Here is a 22,019-nt window from a genome sequence, read left to right on the forward strand (position 1 = left end):
AGACGTGAAATATAACCAAAAATAGCTTTATGAATGCAGGAACTGAAAGCAAGCTGTTTCTTTTCATATCACAAAGGGAATACGTGTAGATCTGGAAACATTCATGCTTGCTGAGCATAGAAATACTTGTGTATAATGTTTTGAACTAATTCTACACGTGTTTTTCATATCATTTAATGATATTCTTGTATATGATAGCGTGTTTGTATTTAAGTAGCACATCCTAGTTGTTTTTAATTTACATTAGACTGGTTTCTTGAAGTAATACTTCACATCCATAATTCAGAGAAAATGTGAAAATAGAAAACTCAAATTAAAATCCGGTTTTTGAGTTAAGTATGGTATTTAGCGGTAAATAAAACTTGAAACTTTTAATGTATTATTGTTACAGGTGGTTATTTAGGAAGTTTGCTCTTTTTACTTCTCTTATTTCTTGGGGGTAGACTGTACAGAGATTATCTGCACAAAGCTGTTCCTAATTTTGACCTGGTGAACTAGATTGTTTGTATGTTTAGAATTAAGTATAAAGCTACACAATGGGCTCTCTGCGCTCTGCCCATCAGAGGTTTCAAAACTCGGTTTTAGGGGTGAGTCCGCAGACATTCTGCAGTGTCAATGGGGGGCTGTAGACCATATAAAAAGCAGCTGATCAAAATAACTTACCACCATCTATAGACTTACCCACACTTACCATATCATCGTACCAACTATTCCGCAGTACAAGTCATATTTTTGTGACAATGGGATACAACCGTTTACATTCACAGACCGGGCATGCTAAACACTAGGCTCCTCTCAAAAAAGAAAGACCATAAATAATTTTTTTTATAAGATTCCAAACTAAGATGTGATCATTAGTTATACGCCGTTTAGCTGCTCTTCTGGACAAAGTGTTAATGTTAGAAGCTATTCGAAGTTGTCCACTTCAGAGGTGGCTAAAAGAAAATGGATTTTGATGAGACATCACAATAATAGACGATAACGTTTTAAATCACGTCAGTCTGAAACAGTTTGTACAATAGCTATATTGTAAATGATAAGAATTATCCCCTCTAATGTACATGATGTCTTATTTAACTTATTACCGTCCAAAAAGTTATTGTTTTGTCACCTCAGGTGTTATACACGTCAAACTTGCGTATAATATACGACTGATACAAACAGTTCTTAAACTAAGATCTCAACTGCTGTAAATAAGCTATACTTATGGGCTCTGGCTCTGTTTGAAACGCATTGTCGACAATACCATAAACTGTGCTGCACGAGTTAAGAATGAAGTGATTAAAAGAACCATGTTTTGTCACTTTTACTATTATACACCGATAAGGAGAACTGAGGACATGGTGGCAAGGAAAACACAATTGTCACCAATATGCCTTGTAGCGAAAATGTATTTGTCTTCAAAGTGTTTTCTGAACCGTAATTTTTACACCAGTGTCTTCTGAAGGAACCATATCTAAAAACCGTATTTGTGCTTACATTTTCTTGAGGCACCTTATTGTCTTTATGGAAGTTATTAATTACCATTCAAGTGCCTGTTGTGAAGAAATTTATTTTATAAAACTGTATTTTATAGCGAGAACATAGTTACCACCATAGTTTTATAAAGACTGTATTTGTCACCATATTGTCTTCTGTTTTTGGAACCATAGTGTCTGATGAAGAGACTGTAATCGTATCACTTTGTCTTCTAAGAAAGGTTTTGTCATCTCATAAGAATAGTGTAGTTTTCAACACAGTGCCTTTTGGAAGAAATGTTTTAATCACCACATTATTTTCTGAGGAAACTCTATTCGTCACCCTGACGTTATTCTTTTATTAGGATTTATGATCCTTAGTTGTGGAGTTGTCGCACTTCAAATTTATATTAATTTTGTATGTTATTAAAGTACTGTATCACATTGAGCATTCTAAGCTGTTTATTTATGAGAAATCTGTTTCTGCATTCAATTACACTATAGGCCTTAAAGCTTCAATAAAAGTACTGCCTTGTTTTTTTAATTACTTGTAGGCTTAGATGTAGAACATTGTATGGTTTTGGTGAATAATAATTAAATCAAGCCCGTAATACATAATGTATAATTCTCTTACACAAAACGTTTTCAAAGCGCTGTATTATAATTCATTATAATTGGTTGAAGCTCTCTTATATTAAGCATTAAAATTCACAAAACAATATGAGCCAATGAAACACAGTCGAAAAAAATAAGACAACACAACAATCAAACACAGCAAAATATCAAGTATATCATTCTTTTCACAATGGCAGTAAATTTTGAACTTAATGTTATGGTTGTTATAACGTCTTTTGTCATGAATCGATTGCACACGCTGTTTGGCGCAATTACCTCAAGGTTTTAAAATTTCAATTTAGGTCATTCTTTCATTATATTTTTTTGGATATTCATAACAGAGACTAGACATTACTTTGACCAGAAATGAGGAAAAGTGTTTATTAACATGATGTTTAAAACGACAGAAAAATTATCATAATTTATAATTCATGTTATTATGTTAATTAATTTTTCTAAGTACAAACATTTAGCTTCTAGCTCCACCTCTTGCTCGATTTGAAAGCTAATTACAGCCGCGGCTAATCAAGATACCACCTTGAATAAAACAAGTTAAGTTCCACGTTTACTGTAGGAAGACAGTAAGGGTGTGTCGCTCAGGTGTTCTCTGTTGCGTGTAAATACCTGTTTAGCGTTTATAAAATGTATTTGTACATTTATTGTAGAAAAACTCAGCCATCTGGAGGATCTGTTTTTTACTAATTTAATTCATGATATTTACCATTGTGCGAAACTGTTTTTTTCTATCGAAATAAACTTCTTATTTTCTTAAACATTTTACTTGAGATTTTCTAATATGACACGAGTCTGGTTATTCAGACAAGAGGAAACATCGTATTACAAAAATATATGTTCTGAGTTTTTTGAATTTCGCGCAAAGTTACTTGAGGGCTATCTGCGCTAGCCGTCCCTAATTCAGCAGTGTAAGACTAGAGGGAAGGCAGCTAGTCATCATCACCCACCGCCAACTCTTGGACTACTCTTTTACCAACGAATAGTGGGATTGACCGTCACATCATAACGCCCCCACGGCTGAAAGGACGAGCATATTTGGTGCGATTGGGATTCAAACCCGCGACCCTTGGATTACGAGTCGAACTCCTTAACACGCTTGGCCATGGTGGGCCCTATGTTGTGAGACAAACTTCTCAAAGCTCTAATTAACCCTATTATCATGACCGTCTTTTTATTTTCTCGCTAGTATTAATACTCGTTATATTTCCATCATTATCTGTACTAAATTTTACTTATAACGGCCAATACTAAAATTTTAAAATTAGTCATCCATAATTTCCAGTTGATAGATTAGTGAGACACATGAAAACTGATCACCAGCACCTGCTGACAACTCTTGGGCTACTCCTATCTGATTGAATAACGGAATTCGACCATTCCTTTTGTAGCACACCATGTCTACAGAGTGTGGAGTGCTTTTTCGAAGAAACAGTCGTGAAGTAGGAATTATCAGACTCTCAGAGCTCCTTTCAACTATTCCACACACGTTCCGGAAACAGTGAACATAGCTAACAGCTACGTGTGTAGACGTGCATGTTTTGACGAGCATAACACATGGAACTGTATCTGTATCTGCATAAACTAGCTATCTTGAAACGACAATCGGTTTCAGTATTTGTCTTTTAAGGCTACGGTTCTTGAGAACCCTGAATTACGTAAGTTAGTGAGAATGACGTAACAAGATCGTGATACTAATTGCAGTACAAGAAAGAGGTATCGGAACATCGAAATAAAAACATTTTTCATGTGAGGTTTTCTGTTATTTTCAAAGGAAATTATTAACGTTTTATATCTTCACGACCCAACTCTTCCGAATACCCTTCGAGATAACCTCAAGGTAGCGATCCAGATTTTGAGAAAAGCTTTCGTAAGATATCGATTATGTTTCTTACTGCAGTTTTAAAAAAATACAAAATTAAGCGTTCTTGTCTTGAATTAAGCACAAAGCTACACAATGGGCTATTTGTGCTCTGCCCACCACGGATATCGAAACCCGGTTTTTAGCGTTGTAAGTCCGCAGACATACCGCTGAGCCACTGGGGGGGCTATCTGATGAGCTATCCAATTGGCTTATCTACAATTGTTTTGATTGATCCTAGCTGAAACGTTATGTGCCTGTCCTCCGCTGGTAGAACGGTAAGTTAACGGATTTACAACGCCAAACTCAGGAGCTCGTTTCCCCTTGGTAGGGGCCCGGCATGGCCAAGCGTGTTAAGGCGTGCGACTCGTAATCTGAGGGTCGCGAGTTCGCATCCCTGTTGCGCCAAACATGCTCGCCCTTTCAGCCGTTGGGGTGTTATAATGTTACGGTCAATCCCATTATTCGTAGGTAAAAGAGTAGCCCAAGAGTTGGCAGTGGGTGGTGATGACTAGCTGCCTTCCCTCTAGTCTTACACTGCTAAATTAGGGACGGCTAGCACAGATTGCCCTCGAGTAGCTTTGTGCGAAGTTCAAAAACAAACAAACCCCTTGGTGGACTCACCAGATAGCCTGATGTGGCTTTGCTATAAGAAGACACACACGCACATTGTGTCTCATTTGACTTTTTTTTCTTAAACTCTAATAATATAATCTACGCGCAAAAAATATATTATCACAAGAAATAAAATATTATATATTCGCATGGATCACGCTTCTTACGCATTTTGAAATAAAATACCGGTTAATTTACTTGTACACTATTTATCACGTGTAAAGTGTAGGTATGGAGGTCGTGTCAGTTCGATTCGAAGAATAGCTTGATACGGTTCAACGTACGAAATGCAGTTTATGAAATACCCTCATGAATGGCACTTTTCTGCCTCCTTACCATTTTCCTTTACCCAGGTTCTGATATACTAATCGTGATTACTTTTCCCACTATCTTTGTCACAGACTTTTTACGTTCATTCAGTAAAGGCTTTAATTTATTCGAGAAATGCCTCTACGTAACCTAGTGATAATGATAATGTATCAACAAAACCTATAATCAGTTCTGGTTAGATACAAGTATTCGAGTTTTTGTCAAAGACAACAACCGCTTTTGAGTTTCGGATGTATGGTAGACACTGAGTAACAACCTAATGCACGGAAAGGCTATTATAGTTGAAAAGCGACTTCGGTAATGATAATGTCGTGGTTAGCAGTTCGAGCCCAGACATTTCTATGATTTCATCACTTTCTTTTGAAGCTGACAGGCAGGTATAATGGTAGGGTCTAGCTAGTGTAACTACCCGGAATTAAAGATATTCATTTTGAATAGGAAACCGTGTAGGGTTGTAGTAGCAAATGCTTTTTGTCTAGGCCGATTCTCGTTTACTTTTTTTACAACTTCCTTATATATATATATACACACACACACACACACACACTGCTTAACTGATGGTATCAGAAAACCTGCAACGGAACACAAAATATTTATCAAGTGTTGGTAAAACCTTCGGTAAGACCTAAATGAACATTATATAGATGCAGACCACCACGATTAATTGATGATGTATGTAAACCAGGTGTATATATATATATATATATATATATACATACATAATACTAGAAGAAACATATGATAAGAATCTTCCCTGTCAGTTTGGGGAGAAATGAAGTATTTTGGTTTTTGTTATACAGAAACTGTCATCCAACAATAAATGTGATTGTAATGTTGATGAAACTGTACGTATACTGTCTAGAGAATATGTTCATAGCGTTCATCCATGATATCAAAATAGAACATATATCGTATACGTAGTTACCAAAACATCTATTTTAAGGTAACATTAAGTTAAGCACGTTGAACTTATCTGACGTCGAACAGGCATTGCTGTATGTTATCAAAGAAAGAAACGTACCTTTTCGCGGTTGCATTTCAAAAGCAATATTTATCAGCCAAGGTTTAAAGATTGCATCGATAAAATTACATTTGTTTCTCGTTGATTGACAATAACTACCTTTCTGGATGTTAGAAAGTTCTATTTTGAGTAATAACATATTATTAAAGTTAGGAATGACCATCCGACTGAAAACTCATGTTGGGTTATACTAGCATTGAGTTAATACCATAGATTCATATGGATCTCATTTCTAGTTTAAATTACAAAGAAACCGTTGGCAAAACATGAGAATATAATTAAGTTTTTACACATATGTATTTTAGTTTTTGGCAGTGACTAACATAAATCAAAGAAAACAACTATACCAAATATAAACAGTGATTATAAATTATTAAAATTCGAACACGTAAATAAAATAATTATAGTGCTAGACCCATATTTAGAAAATTTCCATAAGTTGGGAATTAGAGAGTAGAAAATGGATAACTACATATAGAAGTTCAGTACGACTGAAATTATTTTTTTCTTGTGTTTATATCAGTAAGAAATAATAAATATGTTAGTTTCAGTTTTTCTATTAATTTCTTTATTTTTATTTTTAAAATAAATAACTCTTTGTAACGATCCCACATAGATTCGCGCAGTAATAAAAATTTTAATAAAAATAATGTAACATTAAGTCCATGCTTAAAACCGACGTGTAAGAAAACTTATAACTTTGAATGCTTTAGATCAAAATATGGAAATGCAACGTTTTAAAACATTGTGTGTAAAAACTCAGTTGAAACATTGTTAATGTTTTGATTCTGTATAACCTTATAACCTTCCTACAGTTGGATGAATACTTACTGGATTTTGGAAGATAATCACCAGACGACGTCATTCGCTCCAAGAGAAACGCCAAATTAGAGAAAGAAATGCCCTGAAGTTAAATTTGAAAAATATTCCATCTTGCAAGATATAACAGTTTCTTCTATTCTTGAAGTGCTTCTTGTATAAACCGTTTCGACATCCGTACATGGGTTTTTATTAGATTTACACTTCGAACGTGATAGACTAGATCATAGGTTGGTTTCAACCAGCACTTGCTTACAGTGAAGGTTGTTACACTTTTTTGAAAAGAAATACGTTACTTCTCTAACTGAGAACTGCAAACTAAAACTTATAGTTAATATTTCCTTTTCATTTGCGAATCAGTTTAAATCTTCAGTCTATACAATAGTGCGTTTAAAATACAAATGTGATTTTGAGTGAATCGTTTCAATGTTATCTACGCCTAGAGAGTAAAAATACAAAAAGCTTCTTAAAATATGAACACACAACATCAGTTGAAATTATGGATTCAATGTATCAACACTCAAATTCTTATACAAAGTGGAGAAAAGAAATATGTTTTATTTTGTATTTATACACAACATTATAATGTTAGGCGTAAGAAGTTCATTGGAGAACATAAAAAATTGAATAGTAAACATTTAGTACGTCTTTCTCTTAAATATATAGCGAGATCACTTACACATTGCGCTACTTTTTTGTTTTTTACACGTTCAACCAGTATTTCCTTACATTTTTACTCCATAATACCCAGACTTACTAAAGATCAGTTAACTCCTATTTGTAAAAATGATGGTTGAATGAATCCCAAAATTTTTTAAAACAAGATTTGCATCTGTAACGTGGATTGTTCATGTTATAACTTTTGAAACAAACGCTCTGATCTTTACTAAATATCTCTTAATATGCAGAACACTATGTTTCGGATCATGAACTTACTAATATTCAAACCAGGTTAAATCAAACGTTATCCACTAAGTAATGAGAGAAGATATTGTTATGATGTGTTTTTCCACAACACCATTACCCTCCACAATATATTTCATTATTCTAGTAGAGAAATATCACACGTACTTTTATGAATCCGTCAATGTGTGATTTTATTGCTTGTTACACGTCCTTGCTTAGCTTCTTATGATCACACATACGCATAAAAATATAAATTTCCATTAAGTTCAGACGTTATTTCGTTAGTCGAATATGTAATCTCTTATTTATTTTGCGAATTTACTTGCTCTTTTGGCGCTGTTCTCAGGTTGATTATTGCACTTTTGGAGGCAACTTTCAAGGGTAGACCAAGTTCTTGTAATAGTCTTCGAACGGTTCGTTTGCTGATTCTATGCATATATTTTATCTCTGTGTATATTCCTAGGGATGTTTTGAATCGATTGGATGCCACCATTTGAATAGCACCATGTTCCTATTTGTATATTTCTTGAGACGTCTTTTCCTCTTATTAGATTTAGGGCTTGACACGACCAGGAGGTTAGTGTACTCAACTGGCAATTTAAGAGTCGCGGGTTTGAATCCCCCTCACACCAAACATGATTGCCTTTTCAGCCGTGGGGGATTTATAATGTTACGGTGAATCTCGTGGATAAAAAGTAGCTCAAGAGTAAGCAGTGAATGGTGATGACTGGCTGCTTTCCTTCTACTATTTCACTGCTAGATTAGGGACGGCTAGCACAGATAGCTCCTGTGTAGCTTTGCGTGAAATTCGAAACGAACCAAACATTAATTTAAAGCTCCTTGCTGCTTTTAATGAGCTTTGAACGGCAGAGCTCGTAACGTTAATTACCGAGTTTTATTTTTATTATGAAACGAAACAACTTCTGATTTTTCACAGCTTAGTTAATGATATTTAAACTTACATCGTATGTTGGGCGAAATTTGTGCATTGCATGCCATCGTTGCAACAAACTCAATTTTTTTTAAAAAGGTGTTTTAAAACTATGTGTAAAGTTTGTTTGTTTTAAGTTAAGCCCAAAGTAATACAATGAGCTATCTGTGCTCTGTCAACCACGGGTATCGAAACTCGGATTCTAGCGTTCTAAGTCCGCAGACATACCGCTATGCCACTGGGGTGATCTGAAAAGCAGATGTGTTAATATAAACATATGTATCAATGGATGGATCTAGCCCCTTCAGTCCACAGTTAATAAGTTCTGGTAGTTGCAGTACAATCATATCGTGATAGTATTTATGATGTTTATAAATGTTCTATTGCAATTACATAACATGCATAAACAGTTACTGTGGTATGTTCGATTCTTTGCCAATGGATTGTTTGTTTGTTTGTTTGTTTGTTTTGGAATTTCGCACAAAGCTACTCGAGGGCTATCTGTGCTAGCCGTCCCTAATTTAGTAGTGTAAGACTAGAGTGAAGGCAGCTAGTCATCACCACCCACCGCCAACTCTTGGGCTACTCTTTTACCAACGAATAGTGGGATTGACCGTAACATTATAACGCCCCCACGGCTGGGAGGCCGAGCATGTTTAGCGCGTCTCGGGCGCGAACCCGCAACCCTCAGATTACGAAGCGCACGCCTTAACGCGCCTTTGCCAATGGAATGTTCCATTCTTGCAAGTTTCTTTAAAGCAAATATAAATATTTCTTCTTAAATTCAGAGTTATGATAGGTACTGCATATGTACATTTTTCATCTCTTAACTTTGCATATAACTTTAAAGATTATTGATTTGTTGGAAATATCCATCGTTTGGAGGTTTTTAATGCAACTCACTGAACCAGTTCGTTAAAACTACTGCAGTGGTACAAAATTCAACAGGTTTCACAAAAAATACATTTCAATACGAAAGCTTATTCACACATAAAACCCACTCTCTATTGTACACCTTATCTAACAGGAACTTTGAAAATTATAAATATTATAAATAAAGATATACGTATGAGAAGGCTTATGAAAATAAGAAATGATATTACGATAATTTCGAGTCTTGTCCATTAAACTCGACACCGAGTTTGATTAAGACGAAATTATTAAACTCTAGCATAATGCAATCTTTGAGTCTTCTGCATCAAAGTATTGACATTAACAGGTACAGAGATATTACTGAATATGACATATCCAGGAAGATTACAAACAGTGCAGAGTATCAGAATATTAGCGTGGTTGAAGAGTTTTGAAAATACAACACTCAAACTACAATTTTATCTAAAAGAAAATTTAGCTCGAATTCGGGATCTTTCAATATTGTTTAAAGCTCCAAAATGAACTATAACTCTTAAAACTTTCCGCTGAGCTATTGGGAAGCATTTCGACATAGAGTTTCTGTTTTAGCTGCTCATTCAAAATAAACCCAACGAAGTTCTGCCCTAGTCTGTAAATGTAAGTTGAAATTGTACATGAGTTTTCATAGGTATATCAGTACTAAGACCATTAGTAGTATTAAATGTAGACATGTCAATTTAAAGGCAGTTCCACATAGCTGTTCACCTGGTTCTAGAATACTATCAAATAAGTGAGCATTAATTCAAAATCCAATTACTGTATTTAGTTTATTCAAACGCTTAGAAGACTTTATGATAATTTTAAATTCCTTTTGTTTGTTTGTTTAGAATTAAACACAAAGTTACACAATGGGATATCTATGCTCTGCACACCACAGGTATCGAAACCCGGTTTATATCGTTGTGCCACTGAGAAGCTTAATTTATTTTATCAAAAATTTATATATTAAAACGAAAGTGGTCTTATTGAATTGGTCAAAGTACTTATATGTGGTCATAAAATTAAATTTTGGAAACTAGTTTATCAAAATTACACAACATTAGTATTAGTTATCTCAAAAATACATATTTCTAAACTTAAAAATACATATTGCTAAACTAAAAATACATATTGCTAATCTAAAAAATACATATTGCTAATCTAAAAAAATTCATATTGCTAAACTAAAAAAGCGAGTAATTAAAAACTTCACTTAGTATTCAGTGAATATTGCATAAAAATATACTATTGTACAAATTAAAAAAACAAAGATTATTCGCAAAAATTATTACTGCTTGTAATTATTAGTATTTTGTATCTATTTAGAACTATTACTCCAGTGTTCCTTCAAACTTGCTCCTAAACACGCAAAGAACACATTAATAAAAGTACGACTGTAAAGCTTCAAACTTCGCAATAAAGAACTGTTGCCATCTCACCAATAACTGTGTATAAAACTAAATTAGAACAGGATCTTGAAGTCTAGACTATCAAATGAAATGTGTGTGTGTGTGTATATATATATATATATGTATATACAGGTACAAATTGAACATACTTTCCTTCGTGATTATTTATAATTTGACTGTAACATACTAGTGTACTTTAAAACGTAATATGAAACAAATAAAAGTGAGAAAATATGTTTTTCCAAATAGGCAGTGTAATATTTTGAATACACATATTACATTAAAAAAAACATTAAATAATAATTTCAATAGCATAAAATCTTACCTGAAATGTAGTGTTTCAAATAAATAATAATAAATAACATTATATTAATTTATTTTTGGTATTAATTCATTTATAATTAACAGTTTTAATTGTCTTTTCACTAACACTATTTTCATTGTATATAATTTTAAATATATTTATTTATTCGAACCGATTTAGGTTGTGTGTACACTCTCATAAATTTATGAGAGGGAGTCTCGTATGTTCCATAATTCTTCAGTTTAAGGTTCGATCTGTGGGCCAGTATGGCCAGGTGAATAGGAAGCTTTACTCATAATCTGAGTCTTTAGGGACGTCATTGTTGCACGAGGGCTATCTGTGCTAACAGCCCCTAATTTAGCAGTTTAAGACCAGAGGGAAGGCAGCTAGTCATCACCATCAACCGCTAACTCTTGGGCTACTCTTTTATCAACGAATAGTGAGATCGACCGTCACATTATAACGCCCTCACGGCTGAAAGGATGAGCATGTTTGGTGTGACGTGGGATTCAACCCTCAGATTACGAGTCGATCGCCCCTAACCGCTGTACCACTTTGTGTATTATAAAAAAAGGTGAAACATGATATTTTAGTTAACTTCAGATAGGAAAAAAGAAAAATTACTTCATATTAAAATTCGTTCTGTGTTACCTTTTTTAAATAATTGCCCAATATATTATCTGCTACCAAAACGTTTGAACAATTTGCACTTAAACTATAAATGCAGAATAAAAGTAGTTCTAAAACTCACTATTCCCTTATTTATAGAGTGAAGAATGCTATTTTGAAACTTCTGCAAGCATGTGTGAATTTATTTCTTATGTATATAGAAATTTATTTATAACTTACTTCAGATGGAGTTTCATCTTCGTCACAGGTGTCACGAAGTTAGGTTGTTATACTCATTTGTCAAAATAATGGACACTTATTTTCAAGGCACTAGAAACACATAATATTTGAAGATAATATGCGTCAGAGTCAACCAAGAGAGGGAAAAAAGCGTTGTGGATGATAAATGATTGAATCTAAAGTGTTTCTAAATCTGATAAATTCAACGGTTTGTTTAACTTCTAATACCGTTTACGTGTTTCAAAGCTGCAGGTTCTTGTGCGCAGCAAATAAATCGACCACCTTTGGCGTTTTCGTTTGATTGAGCGATCTTACAGGCGCTGAAACGCATACTACTTACATAAGTAAGCAAGCGTTAACGTAGTGTTGTTATGCTTATGAATAGCGTTATCCTAGGTACAGAGGATATGGACTGCATTTGAAATATTATCATTAAATTACTAAATCCTAGATGAAAAGCTTAGAAAATACTTGTTTTTTTGTTTTTTGAATTTCGCGCAAAGCTACTTGAAGGCTATCTGCGCTAGCCGTCCATAATTTCGCAGTGAAAGACTAGAAGGGAAGACAACTAGTCACTATCACCCACCGCCAACTCTTGGGCTACTCTTTTACCAATCAATAGTGAGATTGACGGTCACATTATAACGCCTCCACGGCTGAAAGGGCGAGCATGTTTGGTGTGAAACGTTTAGAAGTATGTAATTTAATTTCCACTATTATTAAACATCTCTTACACATTTCGTGCTATGAAGCGCCCTCTTCCGTTTAGTAGCTTGAAACGTTTAGAACGTATGTAATTTAATTTCCACTATTATTAAATATCTCTTACACATTTCGTGCTATGAAGCGCCCTCTTCCGTTTAGTAGCTTGAAACGTTTAGAACGTATTAATTTAATTTCCACTATTATTAAACATCTCTGACATATTTCATACTTTGAGCAAAAATGGTATCATTATCCTTTTTCTTAAAAAAATAATTAACACTCTTCTATTTCAATATCTTCTAGACTCGCACAACAAATTAGGAAACATTTTGAGTTTATTTTTATTTCAATCAACATTTCACATAAATAAATGATGAAATTAGAGATGAACTCAAATGCCTTTAATATTTTTCGGTGTAAATTAGCTGCCAATTTCGAAATGCACAAGGGAAATAAAACTTCGATGAACTACCCAGTATAATTAAATGGTTCTTGGAAGGTTTGCAGAAATCTTATTAATGGTAGATACAATAGAACCGGCAAACCGCAAATCCAGAATAAATTTTGTTGGACTTTTCTTCATAAAGCCCTACTTTTAAACAGACACCAATTCCTTTAACAAGCACTCCCATGTATATATATATATGTTCATATGTTAATCACAGCTTCTTATCAGAACTCGGATCGAAAAAAAATTCATTAAATCGTTCTCTTTATAGTAAAACTGGCTTGTTGGTAGAAGGTTTAAATTGACAAATACCATTTCTTGACATTTTCCTTGTAAAGACTATACCTTAGAAAAAATAACATAAACATCTCGTTTATATATATATATATTAGTCTTTTCTTTGCACATTATTGTGTTTGTTTCCATAAAGCTAAACGTACTGAAATTCTTCTTTTAAAATACTAGACTTTTATTTTTGGTAATTTCTTTCTTCTTTTCTCATGTACAGTTATCTAGATGTGAAATTAACGTTTTCTGATTTATTCATTCTTTCTATTTGGCGAATCTGTTCTTCTTCGAATATTAAACATGTATCGAACTGTCACTCTAACTGTAAATTGAACAATCTGCACGGTGAAAGAAATTATTTTTTCTTCTCTCCTTGCTTAATATCTTCAACATAATGTACCAAGACTGATGTTACACTTTTCTTCTCTCCATCGGTTTTGTGCTTACATCTTCCTTGACATCAATTACTATTCTTGGAATTCTTGGAATCTCGTTTTCAAAAACATTTCAGCAAAAATATACTTTCTGTATTTTTATTTCTCTTATGCACCAAAGCGTTTCGTTTGACGATGAGATTTAGAAAAAAAAAATACACGTATACCGATTTTGTATAAATCTCTTAATAGCTAAGCATGTATACTTTTATAAAAAAACCCAAGAAGCATAGACAACGTGTCTTTAAACTAAAATCTGTGAATACATTGTATGACTTACATACAAATTATGCTCTTTCAGTTCTTGACTTCGTTGAACATTGAAAGGATTGGAATCATTTACTCAAAAGAGTGCTTTTAATAGACAAAGATGAATTATATTTAATCTAGTTGTTGCTGTTTACACGATTCACAATTAATGATGAATTAGGATAAGTTCATACTTATTTGTGTTTTGTACTGATTAAAGAATACATATATAAACCAAAGAATCGTATATTAAACTGTCATTCTAATGTAAATACGAAGTTCGAAATATACAGACGGTGTAACTACATTATTCAGCGTTTAAATTGGAGATCCAGTGCGAAAGTGTTGTGAATATTGGCATAATAAACAAATAATAATTGTTACTATATTGGTCAAATATATTCATTACGGTTATGATGAAACGTCCCCCACTGGTGTAGCGGTAAGTCTACGGATTTACAATGCTAAAATCAGGGGTTCGATTCCAATCGGGGGATTCAGCAGGTAACTCGACGTGGCTTTACTATAAGAAAACACATGCACTTATTGTGAAATGATGTTATGGAAACCTATTGCAAGTGCTACCCATGTTCTATCTCGAAAATTTTTAGGTCATGTCAGGTAAATAGCATTTCATTTCTCCTCAATTCTTATTTCGATATCTACTTTTTGAAAGCAAATTTTCACAATGTTTTCCATCCTCAAAACAAACGACCTTAAGTGAAGCAGGTGTTTAAAATATTGCTACAAATGACTTAACTTTTTGCTTGATATATTTTATTGTTACTTTTATAACACTGCGTTGTATCGAAATGACGATCTCGAAACCTGCTTCAAAAGCGAGTGTGCATCGATAGGGAAATTGTGTAAGTGCGCACATAAATACTGAAGTGACGTAAACATCGAACATTAAAACACGTGGAACATCAGCACGTGGGTATGGTTCCTATAAAACGTCGCTACTTATGCAAGTACATCAGAAAAGCTTCTGATTATATAATAAGTAGCAATACTCAAAATAATAGTTCGCTTACATGTGCAAGTAATGTGTTGTAACTAAACAACTAATCCATTGAATATACAACAATTTCTGCTACGAAAAGAGCTTAAAGTTTAAGAACAAAGATATAAAATTGATAAAGTATATACCCAAATACCTTTTTTAGGATAAGAGCAACGTATTAGTCACCATGCGTCATAAAATTAATTGTCATCATGTACTTTCTCTGAAACGTTTTACTTTTATAAATACTTATTATGCAAGCTCATAAGATTAAAGTGTAACTTTTTTAATGGGTTTATTTCAAAAATTAATAAACTACAACAGAGGTAGATGAATAGATTCTATCAGTTATCTTGAAATGATAAATTGGTTTCATGGATTTATATTTTAGAATTTATGTTATCCTAGTTAAAGTGACTTTCATTTTATTTTTCAATTTCGTGAGGTATCACTACATAATAAATGATATAATCGTATTATGTTCATAAATTTTTTATGAAAAATCTAAAACATATATATATATTTACACAAGACTCTTTAAACTAGGAATCAGATGATTATTTCCCACTTTCTTCCCTACTTCATCAGGCTTGGCTAGGTAGTTAAGGCATTCGACTCGTAATCCAAGGGTCACGGGTTCGAATCCCCGTCACACCAAACATGCTCGTCTTTTCAGCCGTGAAGGCTTTATAATGTTACGGTCAACCCCACTATTCGTTAGTAAAAAAGTAGCCCAAGAGTTGGTGGTGGGTTGTGATGACTAGCTGCCTTCCCTCTAGTCTTACACTGCTAAATTAGGGACGGCTAGCACAGATAGCCCTTGAGTAGCTTTGTAAGAAATTCAAAACCAAACCATACTTCATCTACCAGTTTGAAAAGACAAATGATTTAAAAACGACAGAAACATAATTTTCTGTATTCTAAATGTGGAAGATACAAACATATATATTGTTTTTACAGTCTATAATGATCTCCTTAATAGTGTTCAATGTTTTGCTTCGTAGTTAAGCACAAAGATACGCAATGGACTATCTGTGCTTTGCTCGCCTCGGTTATCAAAATCCGTTTTGTATAGTTGTATATCCAAAGACAAACCGCCACGCCATCTGGGGAGTTTAGTGTTTAAATATTCATGCAATAGGAATTTATCATATTAACTGAACTGTTCCATGTTGTAGATTCATACGGTTCTGATATCCAGTTTTATATCCAACTCATAAGCCCTGCATGGCCAGGTAGTTGGGACGGCTTACACGCAGCCTGAAGGTCGTGACTTCGAATTCTCATCCTACTAAACATATTCACCTTTTTAAAGGTGGGGGCGTTTTAAGTGATATATAATCCCACTATCCATCGGTGAAAGAGTTGCTGGCGGATAGTGATGACTAGCTGCCTTCCTTATAGTCTATGACTGGCAAATTAGGAACGGTTAGTTTAGATATCCCTCGTGTAAAGTTGTGCGAAAATCAAACAACACGAAACCAATCGCAACTAAATGTTTTATATTCGCCCAAATGTAACTTTGACCAATGTATAAAGTAACAGGTTTAAGTTTAGTAAAGATATTAAACAATTAAACTTATATAACAATGTCTATATGCCGAAAACAAAATCGAACGCATTATAATGTGCATATTTGTCCATAAATAAGACCATACTTCTTTCAAACCTATCTCGTTTAGAAACTTCTATCGACCAATGAGACATGCACAATCCGTTATTTCAATAACATGAAATATACTATAAGAGCTGCAGTACAAAATCGTATTGATTTAAATCAAATTGAAACCCAGAAAGAGAATTAATACTTTCTTATTGTGTTCAATTTATGTTTGCTTTTATTTTCACAACGTTGTACATTTTCAGTTTATAGATATTTAAAGTATTAAAATCTTTCTTTTATTAAACCCAGTGGTGATTTAAAATGGATTCACAGTGAACTTATTGTGAATAACGGCCCGCCATGGCCAGGTGGTTAAGACACTCGACTCGTAATTTGATGACCGAGAGTTCAAATCCCCGTCCCACCAAACATGCTCGCTCTTTCAGCCGTAGGGGCGTTATAATGTGACGGTCAATCCCACTATTGGAGGTGGATGGTGATGACTAGCTGTCTTCCCTGTAGTCTTACATTACTAAATTAAGAAGGGCTAGAGCCGATAGCCCACGTGTAGCTTTGCGCGAAAATCAAAACAAAGTATGAATAAGTATGTTGTATGACATTGTACTGAGCAATTTTTTGTGAGACTAATCTAATCCTTGTTATTTAAGACTCATAACATACGTTAGTCAACAGCTTTATCAAATTATTAGGAGTTCATCGCTTCATAAAGTTGCAGTTTAATTAATACGAACTTCCGCCCTCTAGCAGTCAAAGTTTGAACTCGCTTATACCTGAAAAAACAGATAAGAAAAATCTTTTTTTTGTTTAAACTCTACAACGCATATGTTAATATTCTGTGTTTATGACATCATCGTTTCTCTGTTTCTGTTAATGAGAAATTACATAGAGTGAAATATAGCAAGTCAGAAAATTACAAACCCAATAACTAAATACTTTTGGAAAGCAGTTTTTTTCTCCATCTGAATGGGGTAAGTGCTAATCTACCTTTTCAGAGAGGTATACTTTCCGAAAGCACTCGGGTTTTCACGAAGATTGATCCTTAATGTTTAATTATAACTGAGATAATAAAAGACTTTTATCTGTTCAGTGTGTGTAGTTGTTATATGAAAGTTCTGGTTAGAGGGTCAAAAACCTATAATAAAAACGAAATTGTAAGAGAGTGAAAACTCTTGGGAATTCAGCTAAATAATCTGATATGTTAATCTCATTGGAACAGCATTAATCTGACTAAAACAAGACTTTTAGTAGAATGGTAGTTTTGATTAAGTATCACATAAGTGTTGACATCTTGAGCCATGAATTTTAGCAAGCTCATTATGGGTTTTCAACCAGAAAGATAAAAAGGATACGAATGTATTTTTCCGGATTTTATTTTCAGCCGTAATTCACTGATAAGGAGCGTATGTTCATTTAAAATAGTGCACGACAAATTACGCTATCTGCGGTGTTCACTGCTGGGAATTGAACCTCCAAGTTTAGTGTTGTAAGTCCCGTGAACTCACTGCTCTCCCACTATGGGACCATCTGCACAGAAGCAGCTAGTCAACTGAGTCAACTCAGTTAATTCAACGTAATTATAGACAATGTAATCGATATATATTGCTAAACATAGTACAACTTATAAATGAACTTTAAACTTATGTTTGTTTGTTTTTGAATTTCGCACAAAGCTAGTCGAGGGCTATCTGTGCTAGCTGTCCCTAATTTAGCAGTGTAAGACTAGAAAGAAGGCAGCTAGTCATCACCACCCACCGCCAACTTTTGGGCTACTCCTTTACCAACGAATAGTGGGATTGACCGTCACATTATAACGCCCCCAAGGTTGATAGGGCGAGCATGTTTGGCGCGACGGGGATGCGAACCCGCGATCCTCAGATTAAGAGGTCGCACGCCTTAACACGCTTGGCCATGCCGGGCCATTAAACTTATGAAAAATACGTTTACACTTATAAATAATATTACTATATCAATAGTTAGAATACCTAATATAATGTGTTTATTCCTGAACAAAATTCAGGTTTCTAACAAATTATTATGTCTTATATCTGTTTTAGGAAAACAGTCGCTCAAAACACATTATTCTATTTTAATTTCATTTATGTATTCGGTTATTATTATTTAATATCTCCTCATTTCGATTTTTAAATTAAAGTTAGACTTCGATAGCTGTTTTCAATATAATTCTGAAATAGAACTCGATTTTTACGCGTGTCGGGACACTAGCACTCTTTATGTTAGTCTACCTGGAATATACCTCAGAGAAACAATAAATAAACAAATTCTAACTTCACAAATGCATGTTATACATCTGGTTATGAGTTGTATATACAAAGTAATGTTTCCTAGCAGAGTTTAACTGCTACAAACCAAGCTTCCAAAGAAATATTAGTGAAAGTTGTTTTGTTTATAGCACGCAGCTAAACAGGAGCTATCTGTTCATGACTGGAAATTAAAGCCCGGAGTTTAGTGCTATAGACAGGAGATTTACCGCTGAGCCACTGGGAAACCATCAGTGATAGTAAAGATGCACTCACCTTTCTTCAAGTGTCCACTGGCTCAGCAATAAATCTGATTGCTTGTAAAAAAACCTTGTCTCGATTGCTTTGGCGAGTACAGCACAATTATACCAGTGTGTAGCTTTGCTCTTAACTCTAAACATTATGTAATGAGTAGTATGAAAAAAGGTTCATTTTTCAAGATGTCAATATGAATAAATTTTTATTGATTAATTTACAGACATTTTTAACGAGTTCTGTGAAACAAAATTTTTTTTCCTATCCCATAAATCCTCAGCCAGAGTTTTTGCGCACATATTATCCTGCAGAAATGCTTTTGAACGGGAACTACAAAGTAAAAATTGCTCTTTAGATTTAATACGCATGTTTAAGGCTCGAAATTTGATGACATGTTGATGAAGGGCTGTATTTTTTTGGTTGGCGTTGAAATCACATGATTTTGGCTAATTTAAGACTATTCTCTCTCAGACAAAACAACTGAAATATCTCACTAATTAACACGGATTAAACTGATGTTTAGAAACGTGTAGATGAAAGATGTCTCAGATTACAATAATCACTGTCAAGATGAACAGGAATAGTTACCTATATAACTTGAAACATTAAAACTAAAGTGATAAAATTGTCACTATTTAGACCACACGGCTTACTCATAGCCCTGATTCTTCCATTTTACCCCTATTACAACCTATATTATATTTTACTGGATTTTGTCTTTGCCTAAATAGATTTTTTTACAGAGATTTTATGAGTTAAATTTACCACAAAATATATTTTTGTTTGGAGTCCTACCTTTATTAGGGAAACTTCGGACTATGTTTGCGTGATATGGGTTTGGTGATTTTGTTATTCCTCCACTGTCCGCTATGGCGTTGTACAGGTCAAGCATGAACTGCGGGGGAGCAGCATGCCGCTCGCGACGACCTGGTTGTTCCATTCCAAACAGTCGAAGGAGTTTCTTAATGGCAGTCGCATCATCTCTGATGTCCGACGGAAAGTAGGATGAAGTCACCGACCGAGAGAGAGCAGTCTGAAGGAAACAAATGAACAGTAGCAGAAAAGCCACTGCCTTGAGCACGTGTCTGCATGGACTCATTGCTGGAACTCTCTTGGAAAACGACTGAATTACTGTAACGAAGTCAGAGGAATGTCAGGCTTGTGTGGCAGTCAGGCGTTTCGTGGAGACGACTGTGTTAGCGTCACAAGGCTCGTATTATATAGATCGAGCGCAGGATGTGGGCGCTCTCTCCTAGGATTTGGACCTCACTACCTGAGCAGGCGTGGTAAGAAGGCTACACCAATCACACAGCTTCAAACCAAGTACTCCATGGGTGTCGTCTCAGCGCCAAACTGTTTTAAAGTACATCTTCAGCTGATTCTTCAGAATTGTTGTCCCTGCCTCTTTTAACTTTAAACCAACAACATTTTCTGTAGTTCTGTCGTATTTAAACCGGACTGATTTGTCATTATTCTTGTGCAGTGTCTTTCTTTCCCTGTCGTAGTTCTCGACGCTTCCAGAACAGTTCCACTTTCCTCAAGGCTTGGACCAACTTGTGTATTCACATGCAAAGTAACAGTAGAGACACGACGCTTGCACAACGGGCCAGTAGAACGTATAGATCATGTGAAATACTACTGGTGTAAGAACAAATTCTAATATGAGACAGTAAGAATTAAAGCCATGTTTTTAAACAAAATTATTTTATAAACCTTTCATTATCTGAAATTACATTCAATGCAGAAAATAAAAAATAAACTAAGATTTTATCAATAGTCTGTCGATCTTTTACCTAGAAGTGTATTTAAAGATGAAGGGCTAATTCCACTACAACTGAAAATGTGCGTTTAAAATTAACACGTGTCAGCCTCGTTGTCTTTTTAAAGTTTAATAATTTTTAAAATACTTTTGTTATACGAATTAAAATGTATTTAAAAAAGAGAAATGAACTTTAACATTTCATTTAAAATTATATCAAAGATGGGGTGGGAAAGCTTCAAAGGTTCATAAAATGTATATTAATACTACAACAAACTAATTTTTACAAAACATTCAGGATATTAACCTTTACAGACTTGATAATTTATTTTGTTTTAATTATCCCACAAAAAACATTTCTCTCACCATACATTTTATGAAAAAAATTCAAAATAGGATTTTCGTTTCTTATAGTTAATTATTTTTTTATGTTTAGGTCAGTTAAATATGTCCCATCCGGTGGTCTAGCAGTACACCGGAATAATAGGTGGACCTTTTAATAGGCTTATAATATTAAAACTCAGAGTTTAATACTTACGTTGGGCATCCATAGACAACTCGTTGTGAAGCGCTTAACAACAAACAAGCAAACATTTGAGGCGAACTACAGGAAATAATGTATCCCACCGTTAGTTCAGACAATCTTAAAATATTCCTTTAGAATGAGAGATTGGTGCATTTTGCAATTGTGTTAAACATGATTTATTGAAAAATAAAGTCATCACTCGTGTACGACTGTGTGTTTGTTTGTGTTGACAGCTACTAAATATTTGAGAAATGAAAACTCGTAGATTTAAATCTGGACAATGTCTGATCATATGCAAGGAACAAGATATCTAGGTAAGGTAACGTTGTTCGTTCCAAAAATAATGTGTTTTTTTTTAATAGTACCTGATACTATTGTATGGATGTACGCTAGAGTTTTATAGTTAAGAGTAGATTTAAATAACCAGATAGTTTTCACAGTCACGTCTGA

At 34.2% G+C, this 22,019-nt stretch overlaps 1 protein-coding gene across 1 annotated transcript in view; it reads right to left on the minus strand.

Moving 5' to 3' along the window:
• Positions 1 to 20,948, minus strand: part of LOC143255840 (bone morphogenetic protein 2-like) — a 59,494-nt gene extending 38,546 nt beyond the window's left edge. Inside the window, exon 1 of the mRNA XM_076512159.1 lies at positions 20,080 to 20,948. Within this exon, the coding sequence (XP_076368274.1) occupies positions 20,080 to 20,383 (304 nt within the window). The 5' untranslated portion in view covers positions 20,384 to 20,948. The remainder of the gene's footprint in view (positions 1 to 20,079) is intronic.
• Between the last annotated feature and the right edge of the window lie 1,071 nt (positions 20,949 to 22,019).

The sequence above is a fragment of the Tachypleus tridentatus genome, chromosome 7 (assembly GCF_004210375.1).
Source record: "Tachypleus tridentatus isolate NWPU-2018 chromosome 7, ASM421037v1, whole genome shotgun sequence".
In the NCBI taxonomy this organism is placed as follows: Eukaryota; Metazoa; Arthropoda; class Merostomata; order Xiphosura; family Limulidae; genus Tachypleus; species Tachypleus tridentatus.